At 44.3% G+C, this 27,473-nt stretch overlaps 1 protein-coding gene and 1 pseudogene across 2 annotated transcripts in view; both read left to right on the plus strand.

Moving 5' to 3' along the window:
* The window catches only part of LOC310794898 (E3 ubiquitin-protein ligase TRIM35-like), a 571,381-nt pseudogene that overhangs the window by 346,195 nt on the left and 197,713 nt on the right, over positions 1-27,473 (plus strand). The window lies entirely within an intron of this gene.
* The window catches only part of atp2b3a (ATPase plasma membrane Ca2+ transporting 3a), a gene marked incomplete at both ends in the record, with an annotated part of 53,478 nt that continues 35,188 nt past the window's right edge, over positions 9,184-27,473 (plus strand). Inside the window, 3 exons of the mRNA XM_083656453.1 lie at positions 9,184-9,400; positions 23,881-24,078; positions 25,221-25,475. Of these exons, the coding sequence (XP_083512579.1) occupies positions 9,184-9,400; positions 23,881-24,078; positions 25,221-25,475 (670 nt within the window). The remainder of the gene's footprint in view (positions 9,401-23,880; positions 24,079-25,220; positions 25,476-27,473) is intronic.

Raw genomic sequence — 27,473 nt, forward strand, 5'->3', positions numbered from 1 at the left:
CGCAGACCCGCAGCCAATGAGTGACGGCGTGACTGCCAACATCAGTCCTGCCGTGATCGGCCAATCAGAGAGTGCGTCTTTGTCAATGACGTGTAACAGCTGCTGCGGCTTAAGCACTGGTAGCCGTTAGCATCTGTTGCACTGCGCATGTGCTCTGTGCACCAAGCTGATTGGATGACGGTTGGCTGGTGGAGTGGTCTATCGAGGGGGGCCCAACAACCGCAGGAAATCGTTTAACAATGGTGGGATTCCAGACCCTAGTGACTGAGAACAGGTCTGAGAGCAGGTCACGTGGGGGATGGGTTTACCCAGGCTAATATATACCCCCCTGTGGAGTCAGGATACTGGTGCTGGTGAAACCTCTTGATGACTTATGGATCAGGGACTTGGTGGAGACGGGGAGGTGGTGGGTGTGTGTCAGCCAGCAGGATGAGAGAGACTGAATGAGACACAGAAAAGCATATTTATGCACACAGCAACCATGTGAGAGGCTGCCTAAAGGGATGTGCCACAATGTGATAGGCTAAAAGTGCAGGTGAGCAAAGGTGTATGAGGTGATGTGTTGCTATGCTATTGGCTTATGGGAAACTGGGAGGCAACCACTGATTATTCAATTATCACCAGGAAGCTGACAGGTTAACAGGTGAGCAAGCAGGAGAAGTGCAGTGACTGTGGAACCGGTGAGGATCAAGATCGTCCTGTCTGAACCTACGTTAAAACTCCACTTGCCACTGTCTCTATTTTGCTACAGGTATTTTATTTTTAATTCTAGATTGGGGGGGGTATTTTTTGCCTTTATTTAGATAGGACTGTAGGCAGGTGGCAGTAGGTAGATGGGGAGAGAGGGGATGACATGCCGTGCGGCAAAGGACTTCGGGTCGGATTCGAACCCGTGTCGGCTGCGTCAAGGACCGAGCCTCCGTGGTACGCATGCTACCAGGTGAGCCACTGTTACAACCGGCTCGTTGGTTGCAACAAAAGAGGGAGATGACAGAGAGTTTTTAAACAATAATCAGGTTTATTGAACAAATAATGAATAAATGATCAAAATGTACAATAGAGTGTGATAGTCAGTATCAGTAGTGTCAAGTAATGTATGAATGCAGTGATCAATGTGTGGTGTGTGTTGTTAGTGTAGAAATCAAAGATAAAGAAGAGTAAAGAGCAGCGTGGCCTCTGTGCAGCGTGAGACTAGATCTCCAGACTGGCAGAGCCAGGAACCAGATAAAGGATCCTGGGAGCACTGGCCAGGTGCTTCCCATTTCCAATTAGCCCACCAATCTGGAATGCAAATGACAGCACAGCAACACAGGCAGAGGTATAGACGGTTTTCACCAGAGTGCAACCCCACAGCACTTCCTTTTTCTCAGCATTCGGCAAACTGCAGAAATATTCACTGGACATCGTTACTTTTGTTTTCGCCGCTCAGCTGTATAGACGGTTTGCATGAATGGTCAGTCCTGCACTTGAATGTTTTTTTTTGCTTTTATGTCCATAGCAAACACTGCAACAGGAAGTGAGCGGGGGTTCAATTTAGAATGTTTTTGTTGTCAAGTTAAAACCGTCTATAGACAAGAGGCCCTAGGGCCGTCACAGCCACCAGGACATATTGCTACAGGTCTTGACAGGAGGCTTTGGCAATTGCTTGATTATCACTGTAGTAGGACTACCAGCAGCAGTCCATCCAGCCAGGAACACTGTGCGTGTGTGTGTGTGTGTGTGTGTGTGTGTGTGTTACATTTAGTAACTGAATGTAATATAATTACTTTTTGGAAATCGCAATTCCTTACATTACTAGTTACTGGGAAAAGTAATACAATTACAGTAACGCGTTACTTTACTGCCTAACTGCGTGTGTGTGTGTGTGTGTGTGTGTGTGTGTGTGTGTGTGTGTGTGTGCGCATGTGCATGTGCGTGTGTGTGTGCGTGTGCGCGTGTGCGTGTGTGTGTGTGCGTGTGCGTGTACCTATGGTGTGTACGTGTGTGCGTGTGGACGTCATCATGGAGAGGGGAGGGGCTGCAGAGGAAGGACAGACTGGAGCATCCACACAGCCCCTCCCCCCTCGCAGGCAGGCAGCATCATCAGTGGGCACAGAGCAGTCCATGTTCACGGTGCCATCACACCGGACGGCTGCGGTAAGCGGAGCATCTTTTCAGCATGTAGACTCCAACGGCTCAGCCCTGCACCTTTTGGGGCGCGACCGACTGTCTGTCACATCTCTAGCGGGCGGGCGGCAGACACGGCTAAAGGCAGCGGCTATACTATGCTGAGCTGATGTGCATCAGCAGCAGCATCAACAGGAGGAGACGCTCTGAGGTCCCCCCAGTAAAGCGTTCATTTATTATGCAAACACGCTCGCATCACATCACATCTGTCCTGTCCTGCTGCATTTCAAACAACAGATGGGACAGGCAGCACGCACGCACGCACGCGCCGGTTCACCCGTCTTCACTATCGGATTGGAACTAAATTGGAACAAACGGTGGATGATTGTGTTTTCCTGAAGTCACCGTGTACGTCCTTGGACATGGCCGGGTGAGTATTAAAAGTGACTGCTGTTCTTTCATCATATAGCGTTGAAATACCTTGGCAAGATGATAGCCCAATAAAGCCATGTCTATTATTAGGCTCTAATATTATTATCATCATTATTATTATTATTATGCTAAATATTTTTTTTAAGTATTATTATGGTTACAGCAGCATTCATCCAAATGAACGAAATCGCTGCAGCAGCTACAGTCTCTGAGACATGCACGTTGAGGTGCACCTGTCGTGCATCCGTCATTGTAGCCGGTGTCTCTCCGGTAATAACCTTGCAGCGGGACAGGCCCGAGTCTCCCGTTAAATAGCCTACAGTCCAGTACAAGACAGAGCCTTCACGAGTTGATTCCATCGCTTTGCATTGATTCAACCTGTGCGCCGCGGGAGCCTATCTATGGTATGCTACAGTTTGCAGAGCGCGCTGCGTGCTGCTGACATGTCGGCACTATAATAAACTGTTGTTGGCCAGCCGGTGTCATTCTGTCTGTCCTCTGACTGCATCCGTACAGCGCCCTGCCTGCCTGGAGCCTAAATCAACCCGGCCGATCAACAGATAGGCAGACAAGAGTGAGAGTGTGGTGGAGTTATAGCCTATATAGATAGCCTACTATTTCCGCCGTCATCTGCGGCTCGATGCGCGCACACCAAGGTTAACAGCTCATATGTGAAGGTTAAGAGGAAAGGGCATCGTCTGTATGGAGGCTCTCCTCCTCTCTCTCATCTCTCTCTCTCTCTCTTTCTCTCCTCTTCTAACTCTCTGTCTCTCTCTGCAAATAGAGGGATGTAGCCTATCATTAGACAGGCTAAATGTTGAGCAGCATACAGAGCAGAACTGTGTGTGTGTGTGTGTGTGTGTGTGTGTGTGTGTGTGTGTGTGTGTGTGTGTGTGTGTGTGTGTGTGTGTGTGTGTGTGTGTGTGTGTGTGTCTCTCCTCAGCATCATGGCTGAGCTGAGCGCGGGTCGCTCCCTCGGTAGGCTCTAGCCGCCTCCTGCAGGCTGGCAGCGGATTGGCTGTCCCCTCCTCCCAGCCTTTGATGTGTGCGTGTTATTGGTCTGCACGGCGGCAGTGTAGGTCAGATGCAGACAGACTATGATATAGGCCAGGGCAACCGCAGCTGATAGTGGATTTAAAAAAGGAAACTGCTCATTTGCATATTTCATCCTTAATTAATTGGTTTCCTATAAATCAATAGCCTGTTATATTTCTTATTTGGTAGGATGGTTAATTGTCCTATTTATTGGGTCCTGCCAAAAGTCCTGTAGCAAAATTCTATAGGCCTACATTATCTAGCCCAGTCATGCCCAATCTGTATTGCAAGTGGGCCGCCGAATCATTTGCAGAACATTACAATCTCCATGAAAGAAAATTGTTATTATGAGAACGCATTTCTCCAGTGTTGAATGATACTCTTTTTTTTTTTTCTTTTTTTGTAATCAATTATTTGTTAATTAGCATTAGCCTATTCACCCTTTTCACCTCGGCCAGTTTGTGTCTAACAGACAGGAAGTAGCACAGCTGCAACCAAAACATTAACGAGGGCCCCCGCCGCACTGAAACACCTAAATGGACTGGAAGTTGAAAACCCATCGTCAACGTTTTGCTTGCGCCTGTGTTACTTCCTGCCTTTTAGACGCAAAATGGCTGCTGGTGAAAAAAGGTCAACTGCAGACGGACCTTCACGTTTAGCTTCTTGTGTCTGTGTGGTGCTGATGGACAGCTCCTTTTACCATTCAAATACAACGTGCTCTGAGAACACATTATGATGGCCTCCGTACTATTTACGGTCGGATGTGGGCCGCAGCTGCGTTGGAAATCACAATGTTGTAGCTTGTCCAGCACACTGGACGCTGCTCACCACATGAGCCCACACGACTCCAGAGAGAAGACCTGGTTCCACAGACCTCAATGGCTGAGGCAGCAGCAAAGTCTGCCTTTGCACTAGAATGTGAACAGAAATGTTAGACTGAAGCACAGTAGAGTAGTGCAGGGATGAGGTTAGCATCGTGCTGGGTTCCCTCGTCTCAAAATCAATGAGATTTCTGTGTGGGGATTTTGGTTAGATGCCTCTGAGCCTAAAATAAGGTCTGTGGTTAACAAAAGTTGATGAAACAGACATTTGTGCTCAGCAAGATAATCTTCACAAATGAACAAAACTTTTATGATTTTTGAAGCGTATAAATGTGAACTTAGGTGCCTTTTTTTTTATTGGCTGCCCCCGTTGCCATGCCCCCTTTTGGCCAGTGGGGATTGAAAGTTAAAGGAACACTCCACCCATTTTCAACCAGCTTTGTATCATTAGAACGTCAGTAGTATATCAGAAAACTGTAAACGGTTTTGAAGTCTGTCATTTAATTTGACAGTTATTGAGTGTTAAAGTGTGGACCAGTGACATCACTGGTCCACACTAACTCAAATGAATAACTCATTAACTCAAATCAACTCTCAATAACTGTCAAACTAGATGAACGATGAATAGTTTGACAGTTATTGAGAGTTGATTTGAGTTAATGAGTTATTAATTTGAGTTAGTGTGGACCAGTGATGTCACTGGTCCACACTTTAACACTCAATAACTGTCAAATTAAATGACAGACTTCAAAACCGTTTACAGTTTTCTGATATACTACTGATGTTCTAATGATACAAAGCTGGTTGAAAATGGGCAGAGTGTTCCTTTAACCATTTCTAAGTTGGCCAATGATTGACTTATCTACAAAGTTTCGTGGTGTTAGGCGAATCCGTGTGGGTGATTGGCCACGGCCATTGACACGCCCCCTTTTGGCTAGTGGGCGTGGAAAGTGAATGAGTTCGTCCTTGGCCCCGTGACCACCCTTTCTACACAGTGTCGTGGTGTTACTGTACGTGAATCTGTTTGGAAGTAGGCGCCTTTTTGTGATTGAACACGCCCATTTGCCACGCCCCCTTTTGTCCAGTGGGCGTGGGCAAAGTTAATCACTTGTAAGTTGGCCCATGACCTGCTTTTCTGCCAAGTTTCGTGCAAATCAATGATGGTTCCATCCATTTAAAGAGCACGGTGCAGGTTGGAGACCACATTGCATTAATACAGTATGTGGAAGGGGTATATAGCAATGGGATTTGGTGTCGGGGCGGGGGCGGGGGGGTAAATCACACATAGCTGCATTTAGACTAGTTTCTGTAACCTGCAGGGGGCACTGTTCCATTTCATGGAACTGCTTCTTGTGATGTCACAGGGATGCAAACTAGTCACCTTTAGGTGACGGTCACCTTTTTCGTCCCAAAATAGGAGGATTTCTGAGTGGTTTCCTGTCTGCCCTGGTACAGTATCTGTCACCTTTCTCACTCTCCATGACTTTGCATCCCTGTGTCAGCCCCAGCAGAACGTTCTCCTCTTGTGATGTCACTCCTCTTGTGATGTCACACGCCCATTTAGAACGCCACCTTTTCCTCCATATTTCTACCCTGGGGGCCTGTGATTATTTTTTTTAACTTTAAATGCCTTTTGGGATATTTTCGTACCGATCGTACCGATCATTCGTACCGAACCTGCACCACGCTCTTGGTATTCCAGTGCAAGTGTGCCCTGCTATTGTGCATGCTGGGTCACGCCTGTGTTTACCCTGCTATGACAGGTCCAAATGGTTGCTGTGAAAATAGCTATTATTCTCACTTAGCCAGACCTATCTCCACATAGCGCCATGCCAGCGCTGAACAGTCTGCTGCCAGTGTGGAGATAGTCTGGCCAAGCCAGACTAGCTGCCAGTCAACACAATTAGCAACATTTCCATTATCTATAATAGCTAGCAATTTTCTGGTATTGATGATATGACATTGGTCGTCAGTGTCAAAATGTTAATATAACATTATATAACAATATAACAAGTAATTTGAATGGATGTACAAGAGGGTGGGAATTTTGTCATTTTAGGGGCCAGGCCATTTGGCCTTCGACGTCGCAATCTTTTTTAGGGCACAAGGTCATTGCTCTATTGACATCATGAAGAGTGATTTGTCTGAAATGTGTCTTAAAATGAGCCAGTTACACATCCTTTGCATAGAGCAGACTACATTAAACTGAGACCACTGACGCTTTTAAAGCAACTGACAGTAGCAGGCTGCTAGCAGGGCACTGCTAAGGTGGCCTTAGGGATCTCGGGGCATCACGGCCAAAGGGAGAGGCAACGGAGGCCATGACCTCTTGCTAATTCCTACCCTGATGTACACACAGTATAGCCTATAGTGTTCTATTTTTATGTTCTTTGCCTTTGCCTAAATAGACTGACAACATCGCTTCAATTTCAATTTCAACTTCTCATATTTCATGTGGAAAAATCTCTGCTATCCATGCACCGTTCCTATACTGAATGCTGTTCACACTCAATTTATAGAAAATAACTGTGGTTGTTGTGTGATCTGTCATGCTGACTTTGCTTTACTTTATTATTAGTGACAATACGGTAGGCTCCAATATGATACGTGGAAAAGCAGACGCTTGATCCTGCTATTTGCCTTGGAATATCTCGCTGCCAGAAATGCTAAATGCTGTTGTTCATTTCAGTGAGTGTTTCCTCTGTCGAGAGAGATTGAATATAATGACTCAGCTGCTAGCACGTCCACGTCTATTAAAGCCGGAGGGCAAAAGAAGTGAATGCACCCATGCTAGCAAGAGCAGTCCTGCCTGCTGCTCCGTTTGCCAACCGCTCGCTTCAGACTATCACTCGTCTTTGACATAACTCCAACAACCTACCGCTATGTCATCCTGCTTAGAATACATATATAATATCACACTGGATGGATCTGTTACTATGCTGGTAACACAGGCTTTTTCCCCCCCTGTACAAGTCTATATAGTCGCTTAAAGGAACACTCCGCCCATTTTCAACCAGCTTTGTATCATTAGAACATCAGTAGTATGTCAGAAAACTGTAAACGGTTTTGAAGTCTGTCATTTAATTTGACAGTTATTGAGTGTTAAAGTGTGGACCAGTGACATCACTGGTCCACACTAACTCAAATTAATAACTCATGAACTCAAATCAACTCTCAATAACTGTCAAACTATTCATCATTCATCTAGTTTGACAGTTATTGAGAGTTGATTTGAGTTAATGAGTTATTAATTTGAGTTAGTGTGGACCAGTGATGTCACTGGTCCACACTTTAACACTCAATAACTGTCAAATTAAATGACAGACTTCAAAACCGTTTACAGTTTTCTGACATACTACTGATGTTCTAATGATACAAAGCTGGTTGAAAATGGGCGGAGTGTTCCTTTAAGGTCTTTTATATTTGGAGTGATGACATTTCAAAGTGTTGGTGTTTTTTTTTCTTTTTTTGTATTGTCTTTCTCCTATTTTTAGCACGATGCTTTCAGGATGATTTTGATCTCCCGTTCAAATAGTACATCTCATCACAGCATCATTTCATCCAGAGAGACCCTTCCTTCCTCAATCGATAAACTCCCGATCAATAAAGCATCTCATAAATAAATAATGCAGTAGTTTTTTTTTTCCGTGTGTGTCTTCATGGCGAGCGGGTGAGATTTCAGTAAACACTATCGGGCTCATCAGCAAATCGAGATTTAGTGCAAATGCTACTTTGTTCACGACCTTGCGAAGAACGATTGTGTATTCCCGTGAACTCAGCTGTGAACCGTACGCTGCCTTATGATAATTTAAACAGAATATGAATTGATTTTCACCTTTGATGCTCAGTGATGTTTGAATTTGATTCACCATTTTCTCACGTCTCCCCTCCTTTCCAGCTTCTAGGCGATTTCCCCGACATCAACTCAAGCTTGCCGCCCACTTTGGAGAGTTTGCCCCAGCACTGTGTCCGTGAAGTGAACAGTTTTTTTTAATCACTGATCAAAAGAAGCAAGATTCACTAGATTAGTATCTTTGGTTGGATCAGTTTTGTCCAATCAGACTCCAAATCCGCATCCATATACACTTTCCCATAAATGCCTTGACTATCAGACCTGGGATGAATATACACTTGACAACAGTTAAGCAAAATCTAGTACTTTTTAAATATAATCTAGAACACAGAAGAATATTTTCAGAAAGTATTCGATTTAATGCGGTAAAGCGTAATTAGTAGTTAATACATATTCTCCAAATTGACAACTTTTGGACACCCCTCTGAGGAAGAGACTACTGAGTTTGTACACATATTGGAAACATTTGGCAGATAGACTTGTGTTTATTATTATTTTTTACTAAAATGATGACCTTTTTGCTGATGGTGTTAACATATTTTGCTTTCCATAAGTAAATACATGTTTTGATTAATTTCAAATATTGAAAGCCATTGAAATATCATTATCCTCTCAAGGCAATTTGAAGAAAAAAAAAGTTTTTACCATATTGGTTTTGAGATATGTTTTTAAAATCCCAGTCAAATAGTTCACCTGTAGTTACTACATAGTGCACCTGACCAGAGATACCGACTGCAATAACACTGTTTTTTTTATGCACACATTTGAAATTCAAGTGTTTTTTACCCCTGGTCTGCTAGCTATGGAGAGTTCAAGGGGGGCAAAAAGAGAAAGCGACACTGGGAAACATTAGAACAGATATTATATAGTCAAACAAACCCCATATCCCACTGAGCCAAACACTATATGGTTTGGAAGATCTTAGCCTGAAGAGCCATGGGAGACTTAGCCAACAGTTCAGTGGATTTCCACCCCAAAAAGAAGGCTGGTGCGGCGGGCATGGAGGTCAACCATGCCGGGGACTTTGGGGTCACGCTGGAGGAGCTGAGGGACCTGATGGAGCTGAGAGGACCCGAGGCCATGCAGAGGATCCATGAGACCTACACAGACACAGAAGGCCTCTGTCACAGGCTGAAGACCTCCCCGGCTGATGGTGAGAGAGCAGTTTGTCATTTCCCAACATGACCTTACAGTATTGAAACTGACATGGCTTTAGACCTGCTTTACACAGCCTGGAAGGTTTCTTACAGTCTCATGTCTCCCACTCAGAACCACACAACCACACAACCCCCCCCCCCCCCCACACACACACACACACACACACACACACGTCTTGTCTTGTCTTGTCTTGTCTTGTCCTCTGCATGTCGCCTCTCTAAAACCCAATCTACGCCGGATGCGGTACGGCTCCGGTAAAACTGCCAGAACAGACTCTCGCCCATGTTAATAAATAGGTGGCAATAGATGCGGTACGGAAAATATACGCACCTGTTCTATTTTTTGTCGGATCCCACATGCGTGCTTCTGACAGATGACATTGGTGTGGGTCTGTTCAGGGAGCTGCACGGAGTCGTAAAGCAGCCGGTGGACATAGGCCTTAAATCATATTCCCCTCTTAAATATAGAGCTGCAACGATTGGTCGATTCATCGATTAGTCGATGGACAGGAAATTAGTCGCCAACTGTTTTTATAATCAATTAATCGTGGAGGATAATAATTCAGCAATATCACACGAGAGGGATTGATGTTGTTGTCTAATATCGTCACGGCTGTGATCCGGTCGCAGGCACGAGGCCCCATGCACCAGGGGCGCCGGAAGCAGGGGGACATGGGGACATTTTGTCCCCCTTAAAATTTTGTCCCTCTAAAAAAAAAAAAAAAAAAATCTTCAAAATCTGAGGGGGCAACTGCCCCTGACGCTTAGAGCCCACTTTACACTGTTTACACAGCCTGTGACGCTTGTTAAAGCCGTGATCGTTGTGGGATTATTACACCTGAGAGACAGACAGACCCGGACTCTGTACTGCACTCACTAACGCACTTTAGGATTGCTTGGATGTGTTGTCATTGGCTGCTGCTATAATCGTATACGGTTATTGTTATTTTATTTTTGTGTTGAGATGACAAGTTTTGCACAGTGTTTCGAAGTAATAATAATAATAATAATAATAATAATAATAATAATAATAATAATAAGTTCAGTGTTTCTGCCTGTGTTGCTGTCTGTTGTAGTGTAATTGTAAAATGACCTAAAGGGAGAGCAGGTCACCAAGTGAGTGAGAAAATACTGAATAATGACATCACTACAGTATAATCCTAATGTTAATTTAAAATTAGATATTCCTCTAAATATGGCTAAAAATCATCCAAACGTCCAAAAAAACCATAATTTTTTCTTGCCGGCGCTTAAAAAACAAACAAAAAAATCCCCCTAATTGCAAACTCATTCCGGCGCCACTGCCATGCACACACACACACATTCACGCACGCACAGTTTAAGAAACGTCCTTACAGAAAAACCACATGAACTTCACATGTGCAAAAATCACGTGTCCACATGTGATCACATGTGACCACATGTAAATTGTGAAACCTATGTGATTACATGTAAAACCCATGTAAATGTTTTCCCCGTGTTTTCCACGTGTGCTTCACATGTGATAACATGTTTTGCGCATGTGAAAATGTTCAAAAACCACACGCTTCCCATCGGTTTCACATGGGTTCCACATGTTTGCACATGTGAAATTTAACATGTGTCCACCTGTTTCACCACATGAACATCATGTGTTTTTTTTCCGTAAGGGCGCCTGGAAATTAATGGAGAATTCATTTCCTCATTGGCCAGACTTTGGCACGCTGTGGAGAACAGAGCGGCTGGAAACACGCATGCGCGCGCACACACACACACACAGTGTCAGAAAGGGGGTGGGGGGGGGGGGTGGATGAGAGGGGCGGGACCTGCAAACCTGCGACCTACACACCTGCAGCGCTTACTTCAACACCTGGGTGTGATTTTCTTCAGCTGTGTTTGATACTGTATACCGATGCAGTTGTTGCGTTAGAACAACTCGTTGCAGTGCACCTGTGAAGTGAGAGTTCCCTCGTCCGCCTGGACTCTCATCCAATCTATGCGACTTGGTCGGCCCCACCAAGCTTTCATGTTACAGTATGTTGCTAAGCTACCAAAGCATCGGCGAGCTGGTGGGCAGAGAGACAGACACCTCCTCCCATTCTGCAGAGCAATTCCCACGTAAGCCGGAGGGGAGATGCTGAAAGCTTTGCTGGAGATCCAGATTCCTCCTACTGAGAATCTGACCAAATAATGCTATTGTGCAAAGACCGTCAATTGGAGTGTTGGGTAGAAACACTACTAGAGAGCTTGTGCACTTTCAGGTGATATATAACTTTCACACTCCACAGTCGGTAAGAGATACGAGTTCACGAGTGTGTTTGGAATGACTTGATTTATTTGAATGTCATGTCTTGTACGAGTCTTACATTAAGTTGTTGTTGTTGTGATCTTTACTTTACTTTACTTTATGTGATTTAGCAGACGCTTTTGTCCAAAGCGACTTACAATACAATACAATACAGTACAGTACAATATAAAATCAAAGAATACACATTATCAACAACAATACAGAAAAATATAGCAAGCAATGAACAAGGTAAAAAACGACAAACAATTTTAAAAAGTAGCACTTATAAAGACATAGCAAACAATATATATTACAAAGAATAGGATTAATATCTCAGGACTGTAATGTTACCTGTAATTGTTCAACAACACAATATGACGGACATCATGGTAACCGACTGTGAAGCACTGTTTGTGTGTACGACCATGTTTAGCAAGCCAACACAAGGTCAGCTGTCCCATTGGCCTATTGTGTTTGTAATGATTGGGTGCTGTTGTGACCGAGGTACAGGCCCGTGTAGGTCACTCACTATTGTGCTGTTTAACACTGAGAGTGGGTGTGAAGAGGGCGGTTCTGGGATTGATTATTGATGGGAGATGGCCACTTGATAACCGAGTTACATACCCGCACTCACACACTCAACCCTGGCTAGTGAATGGTGCTGCTGCGTGATACACCTGTAGCAGATTAGGTGGCTATAGTGAATGTATCTTCTAGATTAGGTGGCTATAGTGAATGTATCTTCTAGATTAGGTGGCTGGCTATAGTGAATGTATCTTCTAGATTAGGTGGCTATAGTGAATATATCTTCTAGATTAGGTGGCTATAGTGAATGTATCTTCTAGATTAGGTGGCTATAGTGAATGTATCTTCTAGATTAGGTGGCTATAGTGAATGTATCTTCTAGATTAGGCGGCTATAGTGAATGTATCTTCACCTAGATTAGGTGGCTATAGTGAATGTATCTTCTAGATTAGGTGGCTATAGTGAATGTATCTTCTAGATTAGACGGCTATAGTGAATCTATCTTCTAGATTAGACGGCTATAGTGAATGTATCTTCTAGATTAGGTGGCTAGAGTGAATGTATCTTCTATATTAGGTGGCTATAGTGAATGTATCTTCTATATTAGGTGGCTATAGTGAATGTATCTTCTAGATTAAGTGGCTAGAGTGAATGTATCTTCTAGATTAAGTGGCTATAGTGAATGTATCTTCTAGATTAGGTGGCTATAGTGAATGTATCTTCTAGATTAGGTGGCTAGAGTGAATGTATCTTCTAGATTAGGTGGCTATAGTGAATGTATCTTCTAGATTAAGTGGCTATAGTGAATGTATCTTCTAGATTAGGTGGCTAGAGTGAATGTATCTTCTAGATTAGGTGGCTATAGTGAATGTATCTTCTAGATTTGGTGGCTATAGTGAATGTATCTTCTAGATTAAGTGGCTATAGTGAATGTATCTTCTAGATTAGGTGGCTAGAGTGAATGTATCTTCTAGATTAGGTGGCTAGAGTGAATGTATCTTCTAGATTAGGTGGCTAGAGTGAATGTATCTTCTAGATTAGGTGGCTATAGTGAATGTATCTTCTAGATTAAGTGGCTATAGTGAATGTATCTTCTAGATTAGGTGGCTAGAGTGAATGTATCTTCTAGATTAGGTGGCTATAGTGAATGTATCTTCTAGATTAGGTGGCTAGAGTGAATGTATCTTCTAGATTAGGTGGCTATAGTGAATGTATCTTCTAGATTAAGTGGCTATAGCGAATGTATCTTCTAGATTAGGTGGCTAGAGTGAATGTATCTTCTAGATTAGGTGGCTATAGTGAATGTATCTTCTAGATTTGGTGGCTATAGTGAATGTATCTTCTAGATTAAGTGGCTATAGTGAATGTATCTTCTAGATTAGGTGGCTAGAGTGAATGTATCTTCTAGATTAGGTGGCTATAGTGAATGTATCTTCTAGATTAGGTGGCTAGAGTGAATGTATCTTCTAGATTAGGTGGCTATAGTGAATGTATCTTCTAGATTAGACGGCTATAGTGAATGTATCTGCTAGATTAGGTGGCTATAGTGAATGTATCTTCTATATTAGGTGGCTATAGTGAATGTATCTTCTAGATTAGGTGGCTATAGTGAATGTGTATCTTTGCGATAAGGTGGCTAATCAATGTCATGTCTATTACGATTAGGTGGCTAGCTAATGGTGCTGCGGTCTGATGGTCCTGTATGTACAGCATAGCCTGATGTTAGTACATTAATTATTTTAACATCCTGGTCAATGTACTGGTTCCTTGCGCACGGAATGACCACACCCTGCGTATTGGTAAACGCGAACGTGGAGAGAGGTAACACCATGTTAGCAGGCTGCTCCGACCGGTGTTAATGTGGTGAGAGAGGAGAGGTGGAGAGAACTGAGAGTGACGGCGAGGTTGCCAGAAGCAGCAGGTGAGATTTGGCGAGGCTGGGACAGTAGTAGTGTGCAACAGTCTGCCTCAGCACGTGTGCCAGAACACACTCCCTGCTGAGGAGCACACACACACTGATTTGGCCATCTGTGCCACTCTGCGCCTCCATCCATCTCACTTGACTGAGAGCAGCCCGTCTTTATCAGCACTCTTACACTGAGATGTAGGTCACGAGCTTTACGGGACTTTGATCTCATCATAACCGTTGACAATAGAGAGGCAAAGTGACCGCCTACTTCCTGCTCCAGCGCTGTACCGGAGATTTTCATCCGCCATTTATTTTCCCATAGACATTTCGTCAAATGCTTATAAAACATAGTTTTACATGTTCAAACCAAACGGTTCAGATATATTTAGAAACAGGAGAGACCACATAAGATTTCACTCGGACCAAAACGTAAATACATTGCTTTTAAAGAAAAAGGGTTTAAAGAAAATGTTTTTTCGATGTCGTTTTTAAGAGTTTTGGTCCCGAGTGAAATGTTCTATGGTCTCTCCTGATTCTAAATATAGCTGAACCGTTTGGTTTGACCAAGTAAAACTATTTTATATGCATTTTACGAAATGTCCATGGGAAAATAAATGGTGGATAAAAATCTCTGGTACAGTGCTGAAGCAGGAAGTAGGCGGTCACTTTGCCTCTCTATAATCACTGTTTATGAGGTTATTTTCTACATCATAGACAAGGTTGCCATCCCTATACATGGACTCGAATGACAAAGACTCAAACTCAAACACTCGAATGACAATAAAAACATAATAGAGCCATACAGTTCATGATTTAGCATGGTGTTCATGTTCATGCATCAGTACACAGGAGCTGTACTGTAACTTCCCTGTTCCCCTGTACTCTTTTTGGGTACAGTATACATTTTATATGTATATATATATATATATATGGCGGGCCACTTAAAAACAGCCAGCAGGCCGACGGGGTGTACTTTGGCCACCCCTGTTCTATGTTGTATGGCAGGCATGTCCAAAGTCCGGCCCGGGGACCAATTGCGGCCCGCGGACCGATTTTAAGTGGCCCTCGGCTTGTCTCTCAAAATATACTATATGTGCCCCCCCACACAGTATTGGTTAATCAAGCAAGTAAAAAAAAAAAAAATCACCTAATGATGACAGCACTATCATACAGTTTGTAGACAAGCACCAATTAGGAACAGCACAGGCAGAACTAACGTTTTCAGATGCTAAATAAAATCCTTATACATACAATTGTATTTTCTGTGATTTATTATTATCTTTTTTATAACCTATACAGTATGATGCGAGAAGCATCGCTGGCCCTCCAATATTTTCACATGATCTAATTTGGCCCCCATTCAAAAAAGTTTTGAGCTCCCTGTGTATGGGCTGTGTCCTCTTACCTAGCTTCGCTATTGGTTAATCCCCTCAAGGCTCTGCCTCGGCCCTGACAAAGAAGAAGGGAAAAAAAACACAATTCACTCTTCTCACCAATTAGGAGGGAGTATGCCCTGAATAAAGGCTGCATAAATGCTGCCTCAGTTGCCTCTTTTTACTCAGCAATTGAACAAGAACGAACACAGTAAGATTTATCACCTGGTGCCTCGCCATGAGAACTGTCAGCATGTCAAAGTGGGAACGCTGAAACAACCAGCTGGTCTCTGGAGACCAGGAGCACTGTTCCTGGTGTCCATGCCTGGGATGTGGAATGGAGTCATCAGCCCAGCACAGCAAGCTGCAAGTCCCTTGTGAGGAACGAGAGATAGCTCTACACAGAAGACCCAGGCGCCCTGTTTGACACCGAGCCTGTACCCGCTCAACGAGCTGAGCCTGTACCCACTCAACGAGCTGAGCAGGTACCCGCTCAACGAGCTGAGCAGGTACCCGCTCAACGAGCTGAGCCCCGCTCAACGAGCTGAGCCGGTACCCGCTCAACGACCTGAGCAGGTACCCGCTCAACGAGCTGAGCCCCGCTCAACGAGCTGAGCCGGTACCCGCTCAACGACCTGAGCAGGTACCCGCTCAACGACCTGAGCAGGTACCCGCTCAACGAGCTGAGCCGGTACCCGCTCAACGACCTGAGCAGGTACCCACTCAACGAGCTGAGCCGGTACCCGCTCAACGACCTGAGCAGGTACCCGCTCAACGAGCTGAGCCGGTACCCGCTCAACGACCTGAGCAGGTACCCGCTCAACGAGCTGAGCCGGTACCCGCTCAACGACCTGAGCAGGTACCCACTCAACGAGCTGCCATAGTTCTACAAACAACAATCCTGGAACACAGAGAGGGGGCTGTCAGGGGGGAGAAAAAGTCATGGAATGCATCGAAAAAATCAACCAACCAATGCCTAGGTGCTCGCTGTTAAACTAAACTAAACTAGCATCACAAACAAAGCATTCATATTTATTTATATTTATTAATCAGAGCATTCACTGTAATACAATCAGCAGGGCGAGGCACGTAGAGACAGCGGTTTACGGCTTGCAGCTCTCTCTCTCTCTCTCTCTTATTGATGTATATTGCTGCTTTACATTCTGATGTATAAGCATAGACCGTTATGGACAGAGATACCGTGATGTCACGCATTGTTTTTCGGACTCGTGTTTTGAAGCTTTGAGGTTGGCATTTTCACCGTCGCCATCTTGGTTACTTGGAGCCAGAAGTGCCATGAAGAGACGAGAAGTGCCAACGAGAAGAGCCACAGCACGGCCTGCTATTGGTCCGTGATGATCGGTGAGCTGCGTGATCACTGGACAGGCGACCTGTCAATCACGCCCCAAAACATAATTTTTTTTTATCGTCTATTTTACTCTAAATGCGACCATAATTTATCAAATGAACATCATGCTGTGTTGAAGAAGACCTGAAAATGACGATGGAGACCATAAACTCATTAGGAAAGTGTTTACTGGGGCTATAAATCAAGTGAGAAGTAGCGCCATTTTCCCATTCACTTCCATCTAACGGGTCTTCTTTTTGCAGCCAGTGGAGTCGCCCCCTGCAGGCCATTCAAAATAATGCAGGTTTAAGTTACTTCCGCATTGGCTTCACAAACGGAGCTACGCGCTAGCCCATGGCGTGTATAACAGTAAAAACGAATTCAGAGTCGTTTGAATGACAAAAATCTGTTCAATTCAACAAATCAAGCTGAAAACTAGAGCAGTGTACCATGTGTGTGATAGCACTGCCATGTCGAGTGCAATTAATCAGTATACGACAGTGTTGGGGGTAACTCATTACAAAAGTAACATATTACATGTAATATATTACTTTTAGCAGTGACTCAGTAATATAACTTATTACCAATAGGATTTCAGTAATATTATACCACTGCCAGTTACTTTGTCAAGTAACACAAGTTACAAATTGTTATTTTTAAAAAAAATCAAAGCACCCCTAACCCTAACCCTTAAATAAAGATACAATCATTTCCTAATCAAATTGTGTGTTTTTTTTGCAAATAACCACCATAGATGACAATAACAAAGGGTAAGGATAACATTTTTGTATGGTTTACACTGACTTCAAGACGGTTGACTACGCAAAAGTAGTGTAATAAGTAACGAGTTACTCTACCCAGAAGTAACATTACTTTCAAATGAAAGTAACTAGTAATATGTAGTATATTACATTTTGAAAGTAACTTGCCCAACACTGGTATACGAGTTACATATATACAAATTGAAAACTCAAATGAACAACTCGTTCAGCAACACTTCCTTAAAGAGCGGGTTTGTTAAGTGAGATATGTGAAGGTGTACCCCTGACACACACAGCCGATAATCGTCCGTTGGCAATGTCTGGGCTGTCGGTGAGCATCTGTCAAGCTAGTCTTTGCGGTGTCCCGCACCGTTAGCTCTAGTTGGCCTCCTCGGCGGCTTTTTCTGCCAATTCAAGATGTTGACTCGGATGATTGGCTGATTGGCTGGTCAGCTGGTAGCGAATCAGTGCAGGGGAAGAGAGAGGGCACACAAAAAGTTCTGCTCATTGTCCAACTTTATCTCATCTGATCATTCCAATGCGCAAATCTTTCCAGAGCGACGTGGCCTATGGGAAAGCCCCTTGAGCCTGTCGCTGTATGATTTAGTGCGGTTTCTCCTGATTTCTTCCACCTCCGCCTCTTCCTCTCTTCCGCCATTTGCCATTTGCAACTTTTTTTTTTCCATATTTTATTTTGTAATTTTCAGAACATAGAAAACAAAAACAGGCTCAGACAGAAAAGCAAAAACAAACAAAACATACATGGGTTTATGGTCCAGTGCAGCTATGAAAGGACTCTGGATCGGAATGGGGATCAGCGACGTCAGTCCGATATCCGATATGTGAATTACGTCATATCGGCACCCGATACCAATATCCCATCCCTACTGAAAAAAGGCGCCGTGCAGTAACGCAACAGTCTGCCTTCGTTGCCACTAGTTCTTTGCTGTTGCCCCGGTTTGTCGCTTTGTTTCTTGTGTAATAGTTGGATTTCGCCGACACAGAATGGATCTTGGAATACCTGCTTTGCCATCGTTGACGGCTGTTCTGTGGCTCACTGTAGCCTGTACTTTGATCATGTAGAAGCCATTTGTCTCATAGAGAGAGCAGAGAGGTTGGCGAGCTCAGTGCCTGCTTGTGAGTAAGTGAGTGAGTGAGTGAGTGAGTGGGTGAGTGGGTGGGGGAAAGGTGACTAGCTGAGCGGCCGTCCGACTCATTCAATGACCTTTAATGGGCAACTCGAGTGGGAGGCTCAATTTACTTGAACCAGTATGTTCCATTTCACAGTCTGCATGGTTAGAGCTCCAGAAAGATTTGTTCAAAATGGTTCATTCGTTCCTTTTCGCTCAATATTCTTCATTTTGTTAGACCAGATTTTATTTCCTCCCAGTCAGATAATATGAGATTACCACAGCTGTTTAGTCACAGGGTTAGGGTTAGGGCTAGTTTTTAATGAGGCTGCATTAATTAATTAAAATATTAGTTGTCATACAGTAGGTCTTTGTTGTTTCAGATATTAAAACGGAGAGGTGAGAGCACAGTGCTGAAGATTTTTCAGATTCTAGAAACCATTCTACTCTAATTATGCTCATGGTCAAATGTTGAGATAATACCTTGATTCAAGTTTGTATTCCCCAAAAATACCCATTTTCCACAATATTGGCTACAATTATGAAATCCTGACCAATGCAGACTCACATTTTGGACACAGAGAAATGACGACTTCAATGGCAATGCAGCAAAATAAAAATGTCCGAATGACATTTTCACTCAATCCTTTATACTCCACATCAAATTAGACTTTTAATAATCATATCCCGAAGGAACATTCCAGCCTCATAATCATTTATTTGTCGCTCATCCATCCATCCAGCCATGCAGTTTGCCCAAAATGCATCTCCCTATATTTGCAATGAACTTATTATTTGTCTCAAAGTTGCTTCGTTTGGTATAATATGTCACCCCCCCCCCCAAAGCCCAAGATGACATCCTCAAATGTCCTCTTTTGTCCTGACCAACAGTCCACAACTCAGAGATAGTCAATCATAGAAGACTAAAGACATCAGAAAGCCAGAATAAGAGAAAACAAAACTTTTTTTTAAATTAGTCTCTCTCTCTCTCTCTCTCTCTCTCTCTCTCTCTCTCTCTCTCTCTCTCTCTCTCTCTCTCTCTCTCTCTCTCTCTCTCTCTCTCAGTGGTTTGACTTTTGAAGAGCCAATCAAAATGTGGGACATCATCTCATCTCATATAAATGATTCTTCTCAAACAAGAATGAGCTTACGCAAGCTTTATTTCAAATATATTGATTAAATTGACTGAATATTGTCCTACACTAAAACATTTTTTATAGAATTACTTTATTTTAAGGCTTTGTCCTCATAATTTATCTTTGCCCTGACGATCTTCAGAATGTCTTTTTGGCTTCAGCTGCATTTCTCCATCACGTGACCTATATGACAAATACACAGAACAGCCACCTGTAAGTCAAATGTGGGAATAAACAAACTGGGTCAACCTCATGAGAAATGATAGGTTATTCCTACCAGCAACCGCCTCCAGTTTCCTGGTGGTGGTGGTGGTGGTGGTGGTGGTGGTGGCGGTGCACTTGACCTCCTTAAAGCTGGTAAATGTGCCCATTTTTTAGACAGTGGGGGGAAAAGTGACCCTCAAAATATTGTTTTAAATTCCTATACTGGCTTTCAGCTCAGTGTCAACTGGCTACCAAAGCCACATCCGCCTTCAGGTTTGACGTGTTGCATTCTGAGATGCTTTTCTGTGCTCACCACAGTTGTTTTTCCACCATTCGACCGAGGCACGGCCTGCTTGGGGTGCGTTCAATTGTCTTCATGCTAAATGTCGTTTCATTGTATGATCTAAAACATGTATCACCGCCTCTACCTCAACCACACCAAAGACAGTTGTGCAACGCCACAGCGCTTATCGTCCACCCTGCACCTGTTCTGTAGAAGCAGCTTTCTCACACCTCACTCAAACTTGACAAGTAAAGTGCAACAGCAAGCAAAGAAAATAGCAGAACAAGTGAGCACAACATAGCCATGATGACCAAGCAACTGTCACATGTTTAGACGGGTGTTTAGACACTAGACGGGTTTGTCCGTCTATAGTTCTTCTTCTTCTTCTTCTTCTTCTTCTTCTTCTTGTTCTTCGTAGTTCAGAAAAACAACAACACAAGTATTCATCTCATAATGATGTGAAATTTTAACATTTGTGAAGCTGCAACCAAATGTCAATTCTTACTTGACAAAAGACAATTAATCAATTATCACCAATATAATCGATTGCTTTTCTATCGATCAACGAACCAATTAATCAACCAAATAATTTCAGCACTAATTGGGTTAATTGGGTTACGCTAGGCACCTGTCAATCACATCATTTACTTGTCATTGAGCATAAGGGGGTTGAAGGCGATGTTTCGGGACAGAGTCGGGACGGGACAGCGTGTCATGGAGACAGGAAGAGGAAGAGGTGAGGGTGGAAAAGAACAAGTGACTGTTGGACTTTTGAATGTCACCATTGTGTGTGAGTCTGTGTGGAAATCAGCATGCCAGCAACACTGTTTATTAAGGAAGTCCTGTAAAGAGACGTGATGAGGCTCTTCAAAACACACCTGTGTTACCTCCGGCTCGATCGGGCGTCCATACAGGCACAATTGGCCGTGTCTGCGGATGGGACGCCTGGGTGTCCTGGTCGCTGCACCACTAGCGCCTCCTCTGTTGGATTGCACTACGTTCACTCTGAATGTGGATGTGGAAACTATATCACTGCAATGTGCATCCCTACTGAGCTTGAGCTACAACGTGCCCAGAACACCACAACCAGACATTACAACGACCCTGATAGGAGCAGGATAGGAGCACCAGGGTGGGAATTTGTATCGTCCTTTTTGGTGGCAAGGCCATCTGGCCTTTGGCGTCACAATCTTTTTAGGGCACAAAGCCACATGCCAGGGCACAAAGGCCGTTGCTCTATTGAAATCGTGACGGCGATCTTTCTGAAATGTGTGTTAAAGTGAGTTATACATCCTTTGCATAGAGCAGCTACATTAAACTGATGCTTTTAAAGCAACTGACAGTAGCAGGCTGGTAGCAGGGCACTGCCAAGGTGGCCTTAGGGATCTCAGGGCATCACGGCCAGAGAGGAAGGGGCAACTGAAGCCAGCGCCTCCATGTAAGTCCCACCCTGATCCTCATACTGAAGTGCTGGAATAAGTTGATTTCCAATTACTCCTAAAACAACATTATCTGAGCGTGTGTCCTCATATCTTCGACTGGTGACAGTGGACAGAGACACTCTGTCCTCATTCTTAGAATCCTCGGAAATATTGCCCCCAGGGAGGAACAAGCAAAGTCATTTTGTTATTTTCGACGGGACTAAAGAGTACTAAATAATGAACCCAGCACTGATCATTTCATCAGTCTATTCTATAACAACGCGACCATTTCAGACAGGACCATAAAAGTGTATAATTTCACAGTCCCAGACTGTCCTTGAATTGAAAGTCACCACAACCGGATGCCCTCCATGTCAGTTCTTCCTCGTTTTATGGTCCAAAAATGAGCTATGCTAGTGGAATAGATATGATTAAACCTAACTTACCCTATGGCATGATGGGAAATTATGTGATGATTGATACTGAACCGCTTGTTAATATTTGACAGGTTTTCCAGACAACCCAACTGCTCTTGGCCCAAAACAATACTCCGATTTTTACTTGACTGTTGAAAGTGCTATAAGTAGGGCGTCCGCTAGCCTGGTAAACCAGCCCGTCACGTGCACTCACATTTCATTTGGTTCTGCGTGACGGTCTGGCCCCAACTCTTCATCCAGTCCGGGCGGGCGTAGTTGCCTTGACAGACAACTCCTTCAGCCAATCAGCGTTGGATCCAGTCAAACCCAAATCCACTCGGGAGAATGGCAAAAACATGTTTTCCGCCGAGAAACTTGCGGCGATACTCCTGTACTTGTTTTGTTAGTGCAGTGCTAGTGGCATTCCTGATTGGGCAACTTGCGCTGTCAATCACAGCGCACACGCTGATTGGCTCTTCCGCTTTGCAGCTTCTGCTTAACACCCTCCCAGGCCTTGTGGCCAGACAGTCTCGCAGAACCAAATGGAATGTGAGTTCACGTGACAGGCTGGTTTACCAGGCTAGGCGTCCGCGGGTAGTGCAGCGGTAAATCCCCTCGCTATCAACTCAAGGGTCGCAGGTTCGTGCCCCGTGTTGCCTCCCGCTTGTTCGGCTGTCCGTACAGGCACAATTGGCCGTGCATGCGGGTGCGAAGCCGGATTAAGGGTATGTGTCCTGGTCGCAGCACTAGTGCCTCGTCTGGTCAGTCAGGGCACCAGTGAAACCCCTCGCTGTCAGGTGAAAAGAAGCGGCTGGCGACTCATGTATCGGAGGAAGCATATTGCTAGTCTACAACTCTCCCCAGATAGAGACAGTCGGCATGTGTGGGAACGCCCATAAAATGTTATACGGCCGGCGCGCGAGTGGGGTAAAACCGCCCATATATCTCAATGGGCTGACTCACCAAAGGCAGGTGCTGCGGCTCTAACTACAGTTTTGGGGATTCTAGAGCAGAACACAAGACGTCTATTCAGATGTGCGTTTACTGCGGTGGTTGAATCCCCGATCGTGTCTGCCTGGGCTGGGCTAGCAGCTAAATTCTAACTTTGCTGAATTGATAGAACAAGGGGATTCACCCCACCCTGACCACGCCCCCAGCCAGGCTGAGCCAGCTAACCCAGCGTCTATGACGAGACATCGCCTCAACCTATCAGCTGATGGGGTGTAGCAACGACCGGGATAGCTTGGCAGGGGGGTCTGGTGAAATACAATTTAGGAGACAAATCTGGAGAAAAAAAAACGTGCCGTAAGTAAAGTACATCGCTGGCAAGCACAATTAATGAGAGGATATTTGCCTTGAAGGATGGCCAATTCAGCAACATTTACCAGCTGAGTTACTCTGGCCAATTTAGAGTTCCTTCACTTGATGGGTGGCAATGTGTAACAGTAACCACAGCTGACATGTGGCAGAGGCTAGCAGCAAGGAACTAATGATGTCCAGCTCGGACAAGAAGCAACTTTGAAACCAGGACGATCACAGGGTCAAAGCAAAGTGCCCTTAAAAAAACGACAGATCCCTAATTTACAACTTGTGTTTTCATTCATCTTGCTTTAGTGAGATAATTCATTCCTTAATAAGCACCAAAGGAAAAAAACAAACAAATTGAATATGATTGTGAACAGACCCTTTGTGTCCCCCACCAAGGCCTCTCAGACAACGTGTCCGACCTGGAGAAACGCACGCAGGTGTTTGGACAGAACTTCATCCCGCCAAAGAAGCCCAAGACCTTCCTGCAGCTGGTGTGGGAAGCCCTGCAGGACGTGACCCTCATCATCCTGGAGATCGCTGCCATCATCTCCCTGGGCCTCTCCTTGTACCAGCCCCCTGGCGACGAGACGGAATGTAAGCTGTCACTCCCTAACTTGCACTGCTAGCTTTACCGACAATGTATACAATACAATACAATACAATACAATACAATGTATGCATCTGTATATTGACGATGATTGATGAATTGCATTGTGTATTGTCTTTGTCATTGCTTTGCATGTTCCTTGGGGAAAAAGAAGGACATCTCAATGAGATTCTGCCTGCTTAAAGAAACATTGAAAGCATTATATCAGTAAGATATTTAGGGTCCCGATTTCACAAAACGATGCAGGCACCAGCTATGGACGACTATGGATATTGCCCCAACTTTTATGGTGCAGCCATATCAACATCTGTTCAATATTTACCAGAAATGATAACTTAAATACGTATAACCCTAACCCTAACCCCAACCATGTATCAACTCACAATAGATGCTTTCATGTCATGTTCCTTCTGAACTTGCCTCTGCTCTCTCTTTGTTTTTTGTTTTTTTTAATATTTTATTTTAAAATGTAAAAAGAAATGATAGAACAGAAAACAAAACAAAACAGACAAACAGGCTCAATCACAGGAAAAGGGAAAAAAGAAAATAACTTACAAATATCACCAACATTCAATATTGCAACACGGTGCTACATAAGGTGCTTATGCACTTGTAAGAGATGTACATGGGATCGACTGGGTGAGTCACCCATCGGCCCTAACCTCATCGAGGTAGGCTAGAAACGGCTCCCAGATAACTAGAAATTTTCCAAGTGAGTTGGTTCTCAGGGACCTGAGTCTCTCCATCCGTATAACAGAGATCATATCCATCAACCACAGTTGAAAAGAGGGGGAAGAGGGGGACTTCCACTCCTTTCAAATTAGTTTTTTGCAACAGTTGTCCCCAGTGTCAAAGATTGTTGCACAGCTGTAGGGAAGAGGACTCCGAGCAGCCGAAGTCCAGAATCCCGTGAGTGAAGGGCAGAACCAGAAGGCATGAGACAAAGTGTCCTCCGACACCTGACACCTGTCACACAGTGGAGAGACAGAAGGGAAGATCCTGTGCAACCTGTGCTTAGAATAGTGAAGACGATGGGTGACTTTAAATTGGATCTGCTCTCTCTTTGTTGACCTGTCTAACCGCCTTCCCCGCCCTCCCCTCCCCTCCCTGCCCTGGTGCCTTTGAGCAGCGTGTGGAAATGTGGCGTCTGCGGAGGACGAAGGCGAGGCGGAGGCCGGCTGGATCGAAGGCGCGGCCATCTTGCTGTCGGTCATCTGCGTGGTGCTGGTGACGGCCTTCAACGACTGGAGTAAAGAGAAGCAGTTCCGTGGGCTGCAGAGCCGCATTGAGCAGGAGCAGCGCTTCGCCGTGGTTCGCAACGGCACCGTCATCCAGATCCCCGTGGCCGACATGGTGGTGGGAGACGTGGCACAAGTCAAATACGGTCAGTATGAAGACAAAGACAAGATGCTTTCAACAATCTGGGCACCCAGAGTCTATCAGTCTGACGACTAATAAGACTCTGGGACAGATGGACGATATTTCTGGGTTTCCGTGTAGAGCGGATGTCGGCGCCAAGACTTCTGATTCTGTGCACCGCGGTCTTCGTTTACAGTCCAATTGACGTGAGAATGGAGTTGCAGTTGATCGATCAATACGTTTTGTAGTAGGGGTGGGGGAAAAAATCGATTCACCTAAGTATCGCGATTTTTAATGTCACGATTTTTTTAATCAATCTTTTATTCCAGAATCGATAATCGCCAAAAAAAAAAAAAAAAAATGGGTGCTTGCAGTCAGGCCACTCACTGAACAGCAGGCCAGGCGCCGCCTACTGGTTTACTAGTGGTTGTATTACTTTATTAGTTAGTCTGAAGTAATAATTACACTTCAGGGTTAAAGTGGGTGCATCTCATTGTAAAATTGGACTTCAAACGGCCCAAATCTGGCTTCAAACGGCCCAAATGTCACGCGCGTCGGCCCATATCGGCCTGGCCTGCTTGGTATCTAATGCCCGGCCTGAATTATGATCCCAGTCCGCCCCTGTTTTTAACTATATCGCCCAGCCCTACTCATGATATATAATATACAGTCTCTAGTGTATGATTCAACTTTTCCCATGTTCTAATCTAGTGTAAAAAAGCAAACAAACTGAAAAAAGAAAAGAAAAAAAGAAACAAAAATCGCAATAAATCGTAATATCGAATCGCAATAATCGTAGAATCGCAATACTTAAGAATCGCAATATAAATCGAATCGGCACCCAAGAATCGTGATAGTATCGAATCGGGAGATAAGTGAATCGCCAGAGCCCTATTTTGTAGGTATTTCAGGTCCAGACAACATTTCAGCTAATCTCTATAAACAGATAGCTGCATATGACTGTGAACAATGACGTGAAGCGGGAGTCTTCTTTTCCGTCAACTTTAATAGTGTTGCGGTGCGCGAAAACGGGTCATTTGACATTGTTGTGTAAATTCTCTGGGGCTGTGATTACGTACCATTACTCTCAGCCGATGAAAATCAATATTAATATGTAAAAGCCACCCTGACACTAGATATATCAGAATGGCAGAAAAAGCCAAAATTCAATTTAAATTAATTTTTTGCCAATTTTTTTAACTGCAACCAGCAGCTACTATAAGTCTCTGTTGGTCAGTAGGGTCGATCCCAAAACTGCCAAAAGCACAAAAAAATACAGAAATCCACTGCATCTGACTTCCTAACCCTAAAACACATCCTAACCCCTAGTTTACATCACTAAAGAGTCCCAACTCCACTTGTTCCACTCTTGATAATGTGTTGAAAACTAAATCTAATGTAAAATGGCAACATTCCTGGATCAGGACACATACAGTAAGCATGCAGTTACAAATGAAGCGAAAGAAGACTGAATTTGAAGCATGTGTGCCCAGCATACATATACTTAAAGTCCCTGGAAACCAGAAATATTTCTTTATTATTTAGCATTTTGAGTTCATCACATCACAGGACCCTATGTTAATAAGCCACCAGCCAAATTTGAACGATGATGAACGTCGCAAAGTATATAAATTTAGGTTTGACAGTCGTGGCAAAACTCATGGGGAATCAATTATTTTTTAGAGTGTATTTCTCCCGCGGACTGTGTGGGCGTGTCCCATCTGCAGCAGGTTTTCCGAGAGAGAGAGAGCGCGAGACAGAGGGGGGGGAGGGAAACGAAGAAAGAGATCGAGTTACACAGCACTCGTGCTGTGTGTCCACAGCACGTGTGTGTGTGTGTGTGTGTGTGTGTGTGTGTGTGTGTGTGAGAGAGTAACCTCTCGTCAACAGTGACAGCGCTCCCTTGCTGTCCGTCTCCCTCCCACTCTGTGTGCCGTCTGCCAAGCGCTATGCTTCTCTCTCTCTCTCTCTGTGCTCTCTCTCACTAGTCCCGAGAGAGAGAGAGAGAGAGAGAGAGAGAGAG

This window comes from Poromitra crassiceps (genome assembly GCF_964638095.1).
Source record: "Poromitra crassiceps genome assembly, chromosome: 20".
Taxonomy (NCBI): Eukaryota; Metazoa; Chordata; class Actinopteri; order Beryciformes; family Melamphaidae; genus Poromitra; species Poromitra crassiceps.